The following is a 17082-nucleotide window of genomic DNA, read 5'->3' as shown; positions in this document are numbered from 1 at the left end:
TATCCCCATTGGTTGCCGACTACACTCCGGGTTTTGCATGTGCTCCCTCCTCACCTGCATTTCTCCGCTCGGTGCCCGGGATTGGGGCGGCGGCAGGGGGGGGGGCTCGCGATTGGCTGCAGCCAGACGGCAGGCATCCCTGCTGCCAACAAAAGGAGACGCGGAGGAGCCCCGAGTCCGGCGGAGGAGAGGCAGGCAGGCATTTCCCCTGGAAGAAGAGAGACGAGGCAAGGGCGGACCAGGTAACTGCCGAGGGAGGGGCCATTGCTGTCTGACCGGCTGCCTTGCCAGCCTCCAGTTTCTCAGGTGTTCGTTTCCCCGGGCGAAAAGGTCAGTCCTTGGGCTGTGGCTGGAGTTGCCTTTTTCACAGCTTAACTCCCAGTGAATCTAGATTCCCAAAGGCTGCCTCTTGCAGCAAAAAAAAAAAAGGCGGACTGGGACATTAGACTGATAAATTTGTTACTGGACGAGCAAGCTGCCAAATAAATGAATAAGCTGCAGTTCTGTTTTATGTCAATAAATGACGCTGATTCATACAAGTAACAGCTATGTCGGCAGTGTATCTGATCTTTTCTTAAGGTGCGTTGCCTTCCGTTGAGTTTTTCATTTTTTCTGAGCACAGTCAGTGATCCAGCATGTTGGCAAGAAACAAAAGGAGCATGTGGGTGCTACAGTACTCTTCACTAGCGAGCCTGTCACGTTCCCTTATTTGTTTGTGTGTGTGATAAATGGGGCAGTGGAGGTTCTATAAGAACTTGACAAACACTAGCTAGTTTTGTGATTGCAAAATGATAGGTTATCCCATTTCTGTTGGATATTCCGTTTGGACTTAAAGAGGATTGAATGGCACATACAATGAAAGAGAAAGAGAAAATAGGAAAAGCTCCTCAACTAAGAAATGTGAAAGAAAGGCGTCAGAGCTGTCAAAGCTAGGAGAATATCTAGCTGAGACAACAGAAAGTAAAAGTCTGAGCATTTTTAGATCCAGGTTTAACAAATTACATCCTAGCTTTTGTTGTTATTCATTTGCTTAGAAAACGTTGCAAACTCAGTTTATGGAAAAACCCAGAACAAAAATAGACCCAGGTCGTCGTCTTCTTTGGCGATCACTCATAGCCAAGTAAGATTGTCTTCCATAAACACGTTTTTAACAATGGGTCTGTAAATGACTGTGGAAGCCCATTCTGGATCCACTCGTCCTTCCACAGTGGGGACATTGGTTTCCAGGCAGGAGTTGATCACGGTGTGGATTTGCCAAGCGTCCCTTCCTCTTGGCACGTTTCTCCCTTGCGCCCTGAGATCGAGTTTCTTCAAAGCCCATGACACCTTTGGTAAAGGCTGTTCTCCAACTGGAGCACTCGCAGGCCAGTGTTTCCCAGTTGTCGGTGTCTATACTACATTTTTTAAGATTTGCCTTGAGACAGTCTTTAAACCTCTTTTGTGGACCACCAGCATTACGCTTTCCATTTTAAAGTTCGGTATAGAGTAGTTGCTTTGGAAGACGATCATCAGGCATCTGCACAACATGACCAGTCCAACGAAATTGATGTTGAAGAATCATTGCTTCAACACTGGTGATCTTTGCTTCTTCCAGTACACTGATATTAGTTCGCCTGTCTTCCCAAGTGATGTGTAAAATTTTTTGGAGACACCGTTGATGGAATCTTGCGAGGAGTTGGAGATGGCGTTTATAAGTGGTCCATGTTTCACAAGCATATAGTAATGTTGGTAGTACAATAGCTTTGTAAACAAGCTGCGAATGTCCCGGTCCTCAAACACTCTGCACTTCAATTGGGAGAAAGCCGCACTCAGAGCTCAGTCAATGCTGGATTTCGGCATCAATGTTGGCCCTTGTGGAAAGGTAACTGCCTAGGTAGGAGAAGTGATCAAAATTTTCCAACGTTACACCACTGAGTTGGATTTGTGGCACTGCAGGGGGGTTATTTTGTACTTGTTGGTGCAGCACTTTGGTTTTTTGGATGTTGAGTGATAGGCCAAGCTTTTTGTAAACTTCTGAAAAGATATTTAGGATGGTTTGGTTTGGAGGTCATTCTCTGAGTGTGCACACACTACGTTGTCATCAGCATACTGAAGCTCTATGACGGAAGTTACAGTAACCTTACTTTTTGCTTTCAGCCTGTTCAGATTGAAGTCCTTTCCATCTGTTTGATATATGATTTCTACTCCGGTGGGGAGTTTCCCGTCGACAAAGTGTAGGATCATGGCAATGAAAATAATGAATAGAGTTGGGGAAATAACAGAACCCTGTTTAACACCTGATCCCACTGTGAATAGTTCACTTTGAGAGCCATTGTTATCTGCGATTGTTGCTGTCATATTATCATGGAGGAGCTGAATGATGTTTACAAATTTATCTGGGCAGCCAACTTTCAGAAGGACAGTCCACAGGGCATTACAATTTACAGTGTCGAAAGCCTTAGTCAGGTCAATAAACGCCATATACAGGGGTTAGTTCTGCTCTATGCATTTTTCTTGAAGCTGTTGAGTGGTGAAAATCATGTCCACTGTCCCCCTAGAAGGCCAGAAACCGTTTTGGGATTCAGGAAGGGTCACCTTGGATATTGTTACCAGACGGTTTGCAAAGACCCTTGCAAGAATTTTTTTTTGCCGGCTACAGCTAATAGAGAGATGCCTCGATAGTTTCCACAATCAGTTCTGTACAAGACCCAGGTACAAAGGGATGAGAACAGTATTCTAAGTCACAAGCCTTTTGAAATTGACTCAAAGTCTGTTTTGAGTAGTTGAGGACATTTTTATTTGACGTTTGAATTGGTTGGTATTATAAATGGAAAGCAAAATGTTTATTTTTTTTTAATGGAATGATTGCTGCAAGATGTAGTGTAGCTTGGATGGTATAAAAATGATTAGGCAAATCCATGGAAGAGAACTCTAGCAATAGATGTGAGCAATGACAGGCCAAAATTGAGCCTCCCTCATCAGAGGCAGTTTACCTGTGATTGCTGGGTCCTGAAGCAAGCAAGGCATGGGAATGTGGTGTGCTTGCAAGCTTTCTAGCAACAGCTGGCCGACCATCTTTGAAGACAGAAGACTGGACTCGTTGGAGCCATGTTCTGATGCTGCATGGGTAGGTTGTCCCCCTTAAGTAGCCAACACAGGCAATGTGTGTGTGGTTTTGCTTTAACAAGCGAATGTGTTATAGGGCTATTATCTGTATATATAGAAAAATAGCAGCACTTTTTAAAGTGATTTAAACAATGAGGCCAAGAGGTCACGTTCAGGGGAATGTTTGCATTGCTGGCAGAACAGAAGCCCAATACAGACGAGGCATCACATATTATAAAGGGGGGGGCTTCAGTTTGAAATCCGGCCTCTGTGTTGCCACATGTTGGTAAACATCAGGCCATCGCAAAACAAACCAGGTTCCTTTGCTGATCCTAATGCCCAGAGTCATTTCGAGCTTTGTCTGTCAACAGCAGAACCTTATAACTGGCTCTGTGCTTAACAGGCACCCAGTGCAGATCCCTCAGCACTGCAATGATATGTGCTGGATGAAGGGTTGCCCCCCCCCATCCCTAGAAAAATGTGATCACCCTTTTTTTTTTTAAGAAAAGTGTATCCTGTCCTGTTTTGACTTCACCTATTTGTGCTCCTCGTCGTCATCCAAACTGCATGGGCAGAAGGTGGGTCTGGTTGGACGAGGAGAGCAGGAGGTTGTGCTTGCAGAGGCTGGGTCCATGCAGAGGAGAGCCAGGAGTCAGAGTGACAGTTGTTATGCGCAGAGGGTGGGGTTTGGCCGGGAGAAGGAGTTTGAGGGAAAAGGGCTGAGTTGGGTCAGACACAGAGGGTCCTGGTGGAAAGCAAACTGTACATGGTAGATGCAATATTTTCTTACAGTTGTCATTTTTTTCATTGAATAAACCACTGTAAACCCCATGTGCCATTGTAATGTAATGCTTTGAAGTCATTCTGCACTATTTTTGCACCCCAAAATTTTAGCCCCACAATTCCCACCCCCAACCTGCACCATCATTATTTACAGAGCTTTATTTACCCATGAAGCAGTCTGTATATTTAGGATTCCTGCTCTTGTAATTGTTATGTTGTAACGCACATAATGCAATTCCAGTTGGAGTGCTCAAACTGATTTGAAATGTCAAAAATCTTCTAAGTATCAAACAGGGTGCATTGCACCTGCATTGCATTCCCTGCTATATCATTTCTCTCATCATAAGCTGACGCCAAATGTCAAGTAAGATCAGCTGCAAAACATGTTTTCAGGCATTTAACCAAGTATCTTCCACTTTTCTAAAGACCAACCAACAAACCACGAATAGTGTAATTGTACAGGGTGTCTCATAAAGACACAGGAGACCAGCTCCAGGCAAACAGAGTCTGTGTGGAGAGAGAGTAATTTCAAATATCCAAGAAGATAAGCCTTGCTGAGCATGCACATGACACTGTACCTTGGTTCTTGAATGGAATCTGTTCTGGAAGTCCATTCAACTTTCGAAAACCAAGGTACAGCTTCCAGTTGGCTGCATGAGCTTCCTGCACTCAATCGGAAGCTGCATAAGCCACGTCGGACGCTCGGCTTCCAAAAAACTTTTGCAAACTGGAACACTCACTTCCAGGTTTGCGGCGTTCGGGAGCCAAAATGTTTGAGACGCAAGGCATTAGATAACCAAGGTATGACTGTACAACTATTTGGATGTATCATTTGTTTTCGTATTTGTTTTTGGAGCAAGTTCTGTTAGTAAAGCTTTTGAATCATATTTTATTCCAGTTGCTTATTCATCCTATTGCTTCAAGCTGTACAATATTAATATCTGCAAAACAAATTGCATTGCTTTTGTGGCAAAGATGACGTGTTAGAGCACATAATCATGGACTGGAGACAAGAAGGTCTACTTTGCTGCCTTCATTCCATCATCAAGTAGTTGGGCAGCAGACCTATTCTAAGTGGTATGGTGCTTCCTAACATGTTACCTGCTGAATGGGATCTTGCAGCTTCCAGAAGTCTACTGTGACAACGGATAAAATCATGCACGTCCGCAACAACTTTGATGCTCTTGTTGTGACAGGTCCTGAGGAAGTGCACAGTGTGCCATAGGCTTGCCATACCTCAGGAAAATTCCTGACATGTCCTTGTTTTGGGGTGCAAAAATGGCATTGGGGGAATTTTGCAGGTGTCAGGGTTTATTTAAAAAACATGGCAACCCTAGTGTGCCGTCTAGTCTGGTTTCGTAAGAGCAGTTTCAGGTTCTCAGTCCTCAGGATGTGGATAAGGTGCTTGCAGCAGTTTAGGAGGTCACATGCCCTCTTAATCCTTGCATGCTGTGACAAATTTGAGCTAGCTAGGGATGGGGCTGACCAGCAGGGTTTGGTGAGCACATAATTGCATGAACAGGTGGTAGCACAACTGTTCCTTATGGAACAACAACACTGGACCCAGAGATACAGGGCAGTTATTTCCTGGACACAAATGAGCGCTTCTTAAGCAAGGGGTTTCAGGTGGTAGAAGCTACTTTATGGTTTAGATGCACCCGGTATTTCTGCTGTCCCAGTGAATGAACCACTTTTGTTCTGAGGAGCTCAATCATGGATGCTGCATTGTTACTTTTCAGTGCCTCCAATTTAAACTTGTCCAAAAATGACCATGGTGAGGTTCCTTTTTATTTCTTTTGCACAGTCCAGGAGAATGTGAAGCTGGATTCCCTGTTGCAGCCAAAATGTCACATTTTATGTTGCAGTAATGAAATGCTTGAAATGTTAATCTGTGTTCTGCTAGTGCAGGTCCAGACTACCAGTTGTGTTAACAGAGACAACATGGTGCTGGAAAAGAACAGAAACGCATTTGAAATGCATGATGCTCAAGAGGAGGGGTCAGCAACCTTTTCCAGCCATGGGCCGGTCCACCGTCCCTCAGACCATGTGATGCGCCGGACTATATTTTGGAAAAAAATATATGAATGAATTCCTATGCCCCACAAATAACCCAGATATGCATTTTAAATAAAAAGGCACATTCTACTCGTGTAAAAACATGCTGATTCCCAGACCGTCCATGGACCGGATTGAGAAGGCGATTGGGCTGCATCTGGCCCCTGGGTCTTGGGTTGCCTACCCCTGCTCAAGAGCTATATGCAGAAATATGGGCTGTTAATTTTCAGGAACAATATATTTGTATATAATTCTTTAGTAAGCTGAATGTGTGTGCCGAGAGTTCTTTTCCTTTACTTTTTTCCTGGCCTTGGCCATCCCAATTTCAGTGCTGTGTGAATCGGCCATTCATTGACACTTTCAGCTGGGTTTTGCCAGCTCTCTTGTCATTACGTTGTATTACTAGTAATAGTTGGCATTTATATTTAGGGTGTCTGAAGCACATTCTGTGCATTATTTCAGTAATCTTCCCATGCTGCCAGCAGCCTTAATTCATGCAATTCTCCTTTTAAAAGCCTGCACTTTTCTGTATAGGTTTTCTATATCCCACTTTGAGCCCAATAAAACATTTTTCTTCTAGTCTATCAGAAGGAATTCTTGCCATTAATTATTAGTGCCAGTTTGAACTGGTAACCTTTTGCCTTGACATGCTTTAAACATTTGTCCCAGAGGACAGGATCACACTTCAAAATGACCTTAACAGATTAGACAAATGGGCCAAAGCAAACAAGATGAATTTTAACAAAGAGAAATGTAAAGTACTGCACTTGGGCAAAAAATAAAATAAAAGGCACAAATACAGGATGGGAGACACCTGGCTTGAGAGAGTAGTACATGTGAAAAGGATCTAGGAGTCTTGGTAGACCACCAACTTGACATGAGTCAGCAGTGTGATGCAGCAGCTAAAAAAGCCAATGCAATTATGGGCTGCATCAATAGGAGTATAGCATCTAGATCAAGGGAAGTAATAGTACCACTGTATTCTGCTCTGGTCAGACCTCACCTGGAGTACTGTGTCCAGTTCTGGGCACCACAGTTCAAGAAGGATACTGACAAGCTGGAACGTGTCCAGAGGAGGGCAACCAAAATGGTCAATGGCCCGGAAACAATGCCTTATGAGGAACTGCTTAGGGAGCTGGGTATGTTTACCCTGGAGAAGAGAAGGTTAAGGGGTGATATGATAGCCATGTTCAAATATATAAAAGGATGTCATATAGAGGAGGGAGAAAGGTTGTTTTCTGCTACTCCAGAGAAGCGGACACGGAGCAATGGATTCAAACTACAAGAAAGAAGATTCCACCTAAACATTAGGAAGAACTTCCTGACAGTAAGAGCTGTTCAACAGTGGAATTTGCTGCCAATGAGTGTGGTGGAGTCTCCTTCTTTGGAGGTCATTTTCAGGAACACGTGTGGGTGGGGAGTCTTATTTTTGAAACTTACAGTAGAGGAGTCAGGGTTGGGACAGGGCAGGTGAGGGGTCTCTGAAGGGAGACTCTGAAGGTCCATTTAACAGAAAAAGGTCCATTTAACACAAAAACCCACAGCAGCACATGGCCAGGCCAGCTAGTTATATATAAAAGTCAAGATTCCTTGTGCTCTGCTCTGCCTTTCTCCCCACCCAGGGCAGCCCTGCCCTCCTCCTGCCCCTTGGCAGCAGCAGCCTATCCCTCTCACCTGATGTCCAGCAGCTGCTAGGAGCTGCCCAAGGGAGGAGGTCGGCAGCAGCCATGGAGAGGCAATGGATGATCCCTCGCTGCCGCTGCTGCTCAGGACAAACACCGGCTCATCCTTCTCTCTGAGCTCAGTGGTGGCAGCGGTGGTGGGGGAAATAGGGACATTCCGGGATCAAATCAGAAGCCCGGTGGCTTTTGTTATTGTGGGACTGTCCGTGGGAATTTGGAGGGTATGATATACTACTTACAAAGTCTGCCGTGTGCCTAACTTTCTGAAAGTGAGGATTAAAAGCATGGAGAAGGATCACGGTGCTTGTTCCTTCTTCAGTGAATTCTGTTGAAAAGCCTTTCCTTTCCTCTGTCCTCCAGAACTTGGAAAAATTGACCAAGAGATCCATAAATACAATACCCCGGGATTCTCTGGCTGCCTGTCCAGAGTCCAATTCAACCAGATTTCCCCGCTCAAGGCAGCTTTGAGAGCCACAAACATCTCCTCTCACATCCACACAGAAGGAGAACTTGTGGAATCCAACTGTGGTGCAAACCCACAAACCATCCAACCAATGTCTTCCGCAACGGATCCGTGGCATTCCGATTCAGGTAAGTTGAGACCGGATGAGAAAATCCTGAAATCAATCCCTGAAGCTGCTTCCAGAATGTAGGGTTAGACTATAACTCACCATCTGTTATGATGGTGAGATTAGAATAATAGTGAACATTTTCTCTCTCTCTCTCTCTCACACGCACACACACGCACACACACACACACACTGACAATTTAACTTCTAAACTATAATGGCTTAAGTATCCATTATAGTTTATTCTTTCATTGCTGCTATAGGTTTATGACTACTGCATTTATCTTAAAGACACTAACCTCCAGTGTGAAGCAGTGGCAGATTGACCTGTGGGTTGTCTTGTGGGCACGTAATTGTTGTTTTACTGGTGCTTCTAATTTTGATAAATGCAATGAATGCAAGTTCAGAAAATTGGCATAGATTTGTCTTTCTTGGTGCTGATAATCATAGCACTTTTTACCAGAATAATCCTTGGAAATGATGAAAAGTGGCAGATCAGTTTTCAGCCAGGTCCACTGCTAGAGTTAGAGCCAATCTGAATATTGCGAGGGACTCTCCCCTCCCCCGCTTTCCCTTAGCTGCTGCAAGGGCAGGGAGGCACCATTGGCACAGAAGAAACCTGGAGGCTTCTTCAGGTCACCTAAGGAAGCCCTTTGAGGAGGTTGTTGCCCCCAGGCAAGCTCAGATCCCCACCCCAAATTCCCTGTTATCTCAGGGCTGAAGCCTCACATTTCCAGAGATAACGTCTATTTTGACTTTATAAATACAGCTTCTGTGACCATGTTCATATTCTGCTGCGGTGCCAAATGGTTATCTCAAAGCATGAAATTGTTTTGTAATTGCCCCCCTTTCCCTGTGGCCCTGGTGACTTTCTGTGCTGGCGATGGAGGAGCTGCAGGACTCAGCCAGCGTCTCTTCCTTTCTGAAGATGGACGCAGGGCCAAGCAGCCCCTGGCTTCCCTTCAGAACTGCGTCCTGTGTTTAAGTAGATGAGGCAAAGGAATCATGAGTTAAAATAATAATTGGTTTTACATGTAGATTTTAATTGTCATCAAATTCAAAACCATCAGGGAATTGCATACAAACACACAATTGTTTTTGTTTATGGAGTAGAAAAACACAAAGATTTCAAAGATACACCAATGCAAAATTTCCCGTTCTTAAAATAACTATACTTTTTTAAAAAAAAACAAATTAATCCTATCCTTAACTTCTTTGTCTGCCTTTTTTCGTGTAGTAATATACAAACTTGAGTGAAAGACACGCTGCACCAGGAAATAAAAAAAGAAAGACTGCTAAATTTGTAGAGAGCAAAAATAACTGATTCTGCTTTCCACATAGATAGCAGCCTCACTGCAGCCATGCTTTAAACAACCAGCACATACGGACTATTAGAGATTTCAGTTTCCAAAGGAGTAGCTGCATTTGTTGTTTTCTCAAGTGCAAAAAATCGAACCATGTTCAGGTGAAGTGGCTTAGAGGGAAGACTTATTTTATTATTCGGCTGTCTCCAGTGGCGAACATTGCCTTTTGGCTGCTCGGGGTGGCAAATGTGGAGGCACCCCCTGGGGGCGAGGCATTGCTCCGCAGCATGCATACATCCTGACATCATGACGAACGGTGCATGCACAAATGGCGCTGCTGCTCCCGTGGCGACCTTGCAATCTGCCGAGCAAGCGACGACTCGTGGGGCTGCCGCGTGCAAACAGCACACGTAAGGCTGCCCTGTCCGTGCTGCTTTTTGCACAGAAAACCTTTAGATCAGTTCCTGAAATCTCTAGGTTGGCTCAGAAACATTCGTTCCTGGGTTTTGCTGCCAGTCAGCAGAGCATATAGATGGACCCAGTGGTCTCCTTTGGGATAAGGCAGTTTTCTACATTCCTCCTCCATGCGCCATCCAGGATAGCAAAAGCACACATGTGCTGAAATGTTTGCAATAGCTCCATTCAATTAATTGGTTTAAAAGCAAGAGTTGAATCAACTTAAAATTATTTAATGAGTGGATGGCCCCAATTTCTTCTCATGGGAATACATGAGAGCAAGCTTGATCTCTGGCTCAGCTTTAGCAGCTCTGTTCTTTGGATCCCAAATGACTTAATGATGGCACTTGAATTTCCCATAAATCTTCCCTAATGGAAAGGAGTAGGAAAGAGAGCTTCAATCTTGCCTGGTTCTTGGATGCAATAACACCCCCCCCACACACACACACACAACCTTTCTCCTCCTGCCCAACTTAATGGCAATATATACTCCACCCCAGACACTTCATCAGGAGCTACAGACAGTTGAGGCTCAGCTGCCTGCCAAAGCCATAAATTCTAGCAGCCCTCCCTGAGAGACCTGGGCATTTCAAGCTGCTCTGTGCAGCTCTGAGCAGAATTTTAATGCCACAGAGCAGCAGGAAGATGAGGATAAGCAAAGGCAGGCGCTGCTCTCCCATGGAAAAGATCATTCCTAGAAATTCTGCCTATGTGGAGTTATCGGGAACAATTTCAGAAGGGAGGGAGAAGGCATGGTAATAGCTATTTCCTTGGTGCGTCTCTGGATCTCCCTTACCCTCTCACACACACACGCTATAATGGGGGGGGAGCCACTTTCTCTAACTGCTGTTTCAAGCCTTCTGAAATTGAAGCTAATTTGGTCCTCTAGAAAGCTGGGTATATTTAAAATAAATACAAGCAATATATAAATATATGTACCTGAAGAGAGATTGGTGTTAGTACTGTATTTAAAACAGTTAGTATTCTGCCACTAAATTCACTGGCACATACCCTCCAACATTTCTCAGATGAATATAGGGACATCCCATTCCATAATGATAATTTTACTACTTATACCCCACACATCTTACTGGGTTGTGCCAGCCACTCTGGGCAGCTTCCAACATATATAAAAACATGAAACATTAAAAAAAAAAATCCCTATACAGAGGTGCCTAGGGGGTCAGGTAACTCCATCCCCTCCAACATTTCTCCAATGAAAATAGGGACATCCTAAGAAAAAGCAGGACATTCCGAGATCAAATCAGAAACCAGGATGGCTTATCTAAATCGGGGACATCCCTGGAAAATAGGGACACTTGGAGGGTCTGCTGGCAGGGATTTTATTTGTCCCCCCAAATGGCTTTGTTACAGTTCAAGTCTTTGGCCACATACTGTGGGCATCACTTGCTCAAAAGAAACACGAAACAGAACCAGTTCTTGTGGGAAAGTGGATTCCTCATTGGAATACGAATGTTAATGGCAGCATCCAGCTGTATACTTTATTACCACTTCTGTTTGTGTTATTTTAATTAAATATTATTAAGAAGTGGGACCTTGCAACAAACCATTGCAAGTGTATCCCTCCTGTGTGCGAGGGCTACCTGAGTCTTCCAGGGGGTTGAAAAAACATGAGCATTAAAGACAGAAGAGCCTGTCCTATTTTGGGTTTTACTCCTGGTGCAAAATTTATTTTACTTAAACCTCTGTGCCCCGTAAGGCAGTGGAGCATAAAACTGCCTCCAGCATCAAATGCTTGATTTAGCCTGGAAGGACGTCTGAGTGGGACAGAGGGAAAGCACGGGGAATTTTAAGTGAGGGGCTAAATGTCTGAAGGGCCTGGTGTAAATAATAACTTGTGCTTTTTCTTGTGTCCCAGGTGCCGATCTTCCTTACAATGGTCAAGTGATTGGAGGTGGTGTTAACAGGAATTCAGCCATTATTGGAGGTAAGTAAGTACACGTCCCGCCTTTCAGAAGGGAATGTTGATTTCTATGCTGATAAGATATGATGTTTGCAAGTATATTTTAAAATACCTAATTTAAAACACACATATAATTTCCAAGGCTAAGCTAACAAAGAGAAAAGGATTTTCAACTATACTTGTCTTTTGTTTTAAAATGCTTAGTTTCCCAGAACTGTTAGGACAGAGTAGATACTGTAATAAGAAATGGAAATAAATACATTTAATTATGAAGCAGTAAATGACAGGTAGTTTGAATTCTGATGGCATATCCTGCTACATTCAGCATGTAAACTGGCTGTGCTGGGAGCAAACAGCACAGTCTGCATTGGGCATCCCCCCCCCTCCAGCCCTGCATATTGCTGCTCTCTTTGAAGGGAAGTGGGCAGGGCACCGCTATGGCCTTGCATCTGCCACTGCATTTGGGGCCAGGGAGGAATTTGCCCACAGACAAATTGGGCCTGTCTGGGGGTTTTGCCTTCCTCATAGCCTTACCTTCCAAGTTCCGGACTGCAGAATCCGGGACCGGCAGCCATTTGACACCGGAAGTTGTGTCGATGTAACTTCCGGTGTCGCTTTGCCCTTCTATGGGCACCCAAAATGGCTGCCGCCGGCTTCGAAAGTCGCTTGTACGCATGTCAGGAAGTCTGCTGACGCAACTTCCGGTGTCACTCCGCCCATCTATGGGCACCAAAAATGGCCGCTGCCAACACCGGAAGTCACGTCTATGCACTTCCGGACATGCGTAGATGCGACTTTTGAAGCTGGCAGTGGCCATTTTTGGTGCCCATAGAAGGGCAAATCGGAAAGAAAAAAATGGCCGCCGGCAGGAGAAAATAACGGAGAAAAACGGGAGACGAAGTGATACGGGGGACCACCGGGAAAAGGTAAGTAAAAAAAGGGGTTTTCCCAGGGAAAACGGGAGACTTGGCAGCTATGCTCATAGCAACTGTCACAACTTTTGGCAGAAACAGGCATTGAGGACTCAGCTATACAGCTGCAAATAACATGTTTTAAATGTGTTGTAAAGCGCAACATACAAATGTGACACTAGATGGCAAAAGTGAGCTATCCAGGTTCAAATTTCAGGGTACCCCAGTGAAGGCATTGAGGGGGAAGGTTTCTGTCCAAAGGCCCAGATGGTGGCTAATGGGCCATAGATCCCCCCAAATGACAACCTGGCAGGTTTGCCCTATTTGATTTGCATCTTGGGGGGATCCTTAACCCAGGATCAACTGTGGAGTAATCAGCCAGCAATTGAGCTGGTTGATTCAGGATACATCCCCAATGCCTATGCCACACTATAGTTAGAATTAAGAGTGTCATGAAGTGGCTCTCCCAATTTGGCTCTGCAGTGTCAGCCGCACAAGCCCCACTGTACTATTTGCCAGTTAATGGACATGTGTTAAGAACGGAGCAATAAGACGGGAGGCTTTCTCTGTTACCATGAGAGAGACAATATTGTAGCCATGTCATATCAGACAGTATATGAAAACTAAACTGTTTGCTCATTTGTTTTTGAATCTGAAACCTTCCGCCTTTCTCTCTGTGTTAGGTGTCATTGCTGTTGTGATCTTCACCATCCTCTGCACCCTTGTCTTCCTCATTCGCTACATGTTCCGCCACAAGGGAACTTACCACACCAATGAAGCCAAGGGGGCAGAATCGGCAGAGAGCGCTGACGCAGCCATTATGGGCAACGACCCCAATTTTACTGAGACCATTGACGAAAGCAAAAAGGAGTGGCTGATCTGAAACTGGAAGCAGAAAGAAAAGCCGACGGCTGGCTTGGGGGAAGGGGGTGGGGAGGGGGCAGGGAAGACTTTTGCAGTGAGAAGAAGAGAGCTCTCTTGCAGACTCTTCAACAAATCTAGTTTTTAAAAAAGATCAGCACAAGCGGAGGAGCAAGTGACAAACAACCATTAGGACTGGAGGTGCCACAGCATTTCAGAAAAGGACTTTTTAATATTGGTTTACTGTGAATTTGCCCTTCTTGTATCCATCTAAACTAAGAGCATAATTTAAGAGGTTCACACTTGTCAATCACCACCTGTCTTCTTTGTCAGTGGCTGGAGGTGTTCAGAAATACCTGTGGAAACAGGGACCACTTTTCTATATTTTTTTAGAAGCCCTTTAGAATGTAAATACTTCTCTCCTGAGAACAGCAAAGCAATCCTAAAGCCTGAGACCGTTCTTCTCTAGCATTCTTGCATAGATAATTTCCTAGAAAGGATGTTGTACTCACATACAGTGTCAATGATTGTTATTTTAATGCATGGTTAAATGTTTCCAATTTGGTGAATCTACACCAGGCATCCCCAAACTTCGGCCCTCCAGATGTTTTGGACTACAATTCCCATCATCCCTGACCACTGGCCCTGTTAGCTAGGGATCATGGGAGTTGTAGGCCAAAACATCTGGAGGGCCGCACTTTGGGGATGCCTGATCTACACTATAGATTTAAAATGGTTTAACAGTCACCTCCTCTCCCAGAGAATTCAGGGAACTGTGGGGAAGGCTAGGAATTTCTCAGTGTCCCATTTGATGTTACCTTGTATGGGAGCTGCTGCCTCATGGCTCAGTCATATCAGATGCTTGAGGAATCTATATCACAGTTCCTTCCCTCCCCCAATGGCTCCAGTTCCTGGGAGGCCTGATTCTGGCATCTTAAGGGGTGGGTTGCTCCCATGTGAACTTTGAACTTCCAGTATTACTGCCTGATGCAGGACAGAACTGTGCTGCAATGGCTCCCACAATTTAAAGTTTAGCCCTAGCAGATCATTTTAGCTTTCTCGCTAAAGGACAGTTTTCTGGATTCTTGGGGGGGAGGGTAGAGAGACCATGATTGTTTCAAAAGATTAAAGCTGGTACATGTTTGTAGTGTAGATCTGCCTGTAGAGAGCAAGAAGCCTGGAGCATAGGAAGCACTTGAGAGAAAACCACATTTGCCTGTTTCCGTTGCCTGCCATCTGTCTGCTAAGGGCACATAATGATGTTTGTGTAGAAGTACTTAACAATAATGTTTAGAAACGCCTCATATTATCATCCTTGTAGTTGTCAGAGAGGAGTATCATAAGGCACAGGAATCCTTAGTGAATTTCTTGCTGAGATCTGAAGAAAGACTGTCCCATTTGACTCTGTAATGACTCTGCTGACCTGAAGTCCTCATTGCACACCTGTTCCACCTGTGACATCATATTGGCATATGCTATACGTATGTAGACATAAGCATTGCAGTAGGGAATTAGAACCAGATTTTAGACTTCTTTGCTTCTGTTTCTTATATATAGACTGCTGCAGAAATACTGATCTTGAAGATTTCATGTGAAACACAACATACTGCTGAATTCTTCTCTTCTCTTTTACAATTTCCCAATGGAACACTGTTGTGAAGAATATCTGTGAAGCAGTTTTCTCCCAAGATGAGAGGCAGAAATTAAGAGATCAAGTAGTCCTGTGTGCAGAGAGAGCTGCAGGATTGCACAGTCCTAGAGCATGGCTTTTCTTTAAAGCACAGATTTCCCTGGTCTTTCTCATTATCTCTGTTCAGGCAATTGGAAGGCAGCTAAGGCAAAAGTCAGCTAAGGCTTCTGGGACATGGGTCATATAGAGCAGCTGAAATTTACACCTCTCTAAAATGGAGAAAGCTGGGGCCAAGTGATGGAAAGCTATGGTTGAGTGAAAGTGCTGTCTCAGCTCCGGCATGTGGCTTGAGGTTTCTTACAATGCAGTTTCCACCAGTAGAGTTCTGCTTAGTGAATTATAAAATGGTTTAACCAACGGAACTTTTCCCAAGAAAATTGGAAATGGCAGTTCTATGTGGAGGAGTCCTTTGTAGTGGGACCATAGCTCTTTCATTCAACAGCAGCATCCTTGGATTCCTTTGGCAGTTAAACAGGCAAGAATCTGGCTTAAGTTTCTTTAATATGCAATCACCACATCCTTCGATAACAACCACCTTTGGGAAAGGGCCCCTCCTTTGCAGTAGGCAGGATTAGTCAATGATTCTCTTGAATGACAGGTGGTTTTTTTTAAAAAAGAATTCCCAATGCTGATTGAGGAGATTCTACACTGACAAAGCCTTACAGAAAGTTGTATAGTACAACCTAATGAAGATATATGATTGTATGGCCTCTTGCTTATTATGTATTTTAAAAAAATGAATTATTTCTTGTGAAAGTTTTTTTTGCTTATGATGGCTGTGGATCCATGATTCATCTGCTCACAATTTTGGTATGCACAGCTTTGAAACATTTCTATATCAACTACACCTGAGAAAGAATGATGGGGAAATCAAAAATAACTGTAGCTCAACATACTAAAGACTACTATTCTCTTTTAGCTGAATCCTCACTTTATTTTTCTTGTGTACAGAAGGGAGTGAAATTGTTTATATTTATTACAAAAGCTTTGCAAACGGGAGAGAATTTCATTTAGAAATCTTTTATCGTACCATACATGTCTTTGCATTTATCTGTCTGCCTTCTGAATCACTTTGCTGGTCTGGATGGGAAAGCTGAGGGCAGCCAGAAGATGCTTCAAGGCTCTGCAACATTTCTTCCAGGAACACGGCCCAGAGATCCCACTAAGGAACATCACTCCCCCCCCCCCCCGTTTTATGAAGCCACTAGTACATTTGTGACAGCAGTAACGAACGCTGAGCCCTTTCTGTCCTTTTGTGCCTATTTGCTTCTACTGCCACCAGGATGCCTCCCACTAAGGAAAGTGGCACAGTCTGCCGTGTTTAACCAGTTGGGAACCAGGAGTTATCAATGGTTGTAAACAGAGAAATGAGCAACAACAAATCCACAACATTTGGTGGGTTAATGACTCACCTGAAAAGATACACCTGGTTTCCTTTTCCCATTTTCATATCCTGATGGGAGTTTTTCCTTATCATAACCAATTTATTACTTTCTTCTTTTTGTGGCTTTGGATTTTTATAAAGAGTTCTTCAGCAAGAAGGAAAGTAAGTGATGTAAACTTGTTTTATGGCAGCTTTCTGAATCAACAAAGATACCTTTTGAATCCAAAAAGCTGTTCTTTTACTTAATTTTTGAAGTCGTGATCCTTGTGAAAACCACATTTTAATTTTTCTTTTTTGTAAGGCAGACAGAATGCAAAGGGAGGTAGAGTGAATTAGATAAGGCAGATTCATATTCATGCCCATATCAGTTTCTTTTTTT

General features: G+C 44.0%; 1 protein-coding gene across 1 annotated transcript in view; it reads left to right on the top strand.

Moving 5' to 3' along the window:
• Positions 1-16237, top strand: part of CNTNAP2 (contactin associated protein 2) — an 836988-nt gene extending 820751 nt beyond the window's left edge. The window contains exons 22-24 of the mRNA XM_035101355.3: positions 7965-8195; positions 11813-11881; positions 13452-16237. Coding sequence (XP_034957246.3) covers positions 7965-8195; positions 11813-11881; positions 13452-13651 — 500 coding nt within the window. The 3' untranslated portion in view covers positions 13652-16237. The remainder of the gene's footprint in view (positions 1-7964; positions 8196-11812; positions 11882-13451) is intronic.
• The last annotated feature ends 845 nt before the right edge of the window (positions 16238-17082 follow it).

The sequence above is a fragment of the Zootoca vivipara genome, chromosome 11 (assembly GCF_965207765.1).
Source record: "Zootoca vivipara chromosome 11, rZooViv2.hap1.1, whole genome shotgun sequence".
In the NCBI taxonomy this organism is placed as follows: Eukaryota; Metazoa; Chordata; class Lepidosauria; order Squamata; family Lacertidae; genus Zootoca; species Zootoca vivipara.
Note: the sequence above shows the minus strand (reverse complement) of the source record. Positions and strands in the feature narration are given on the sequence as shown.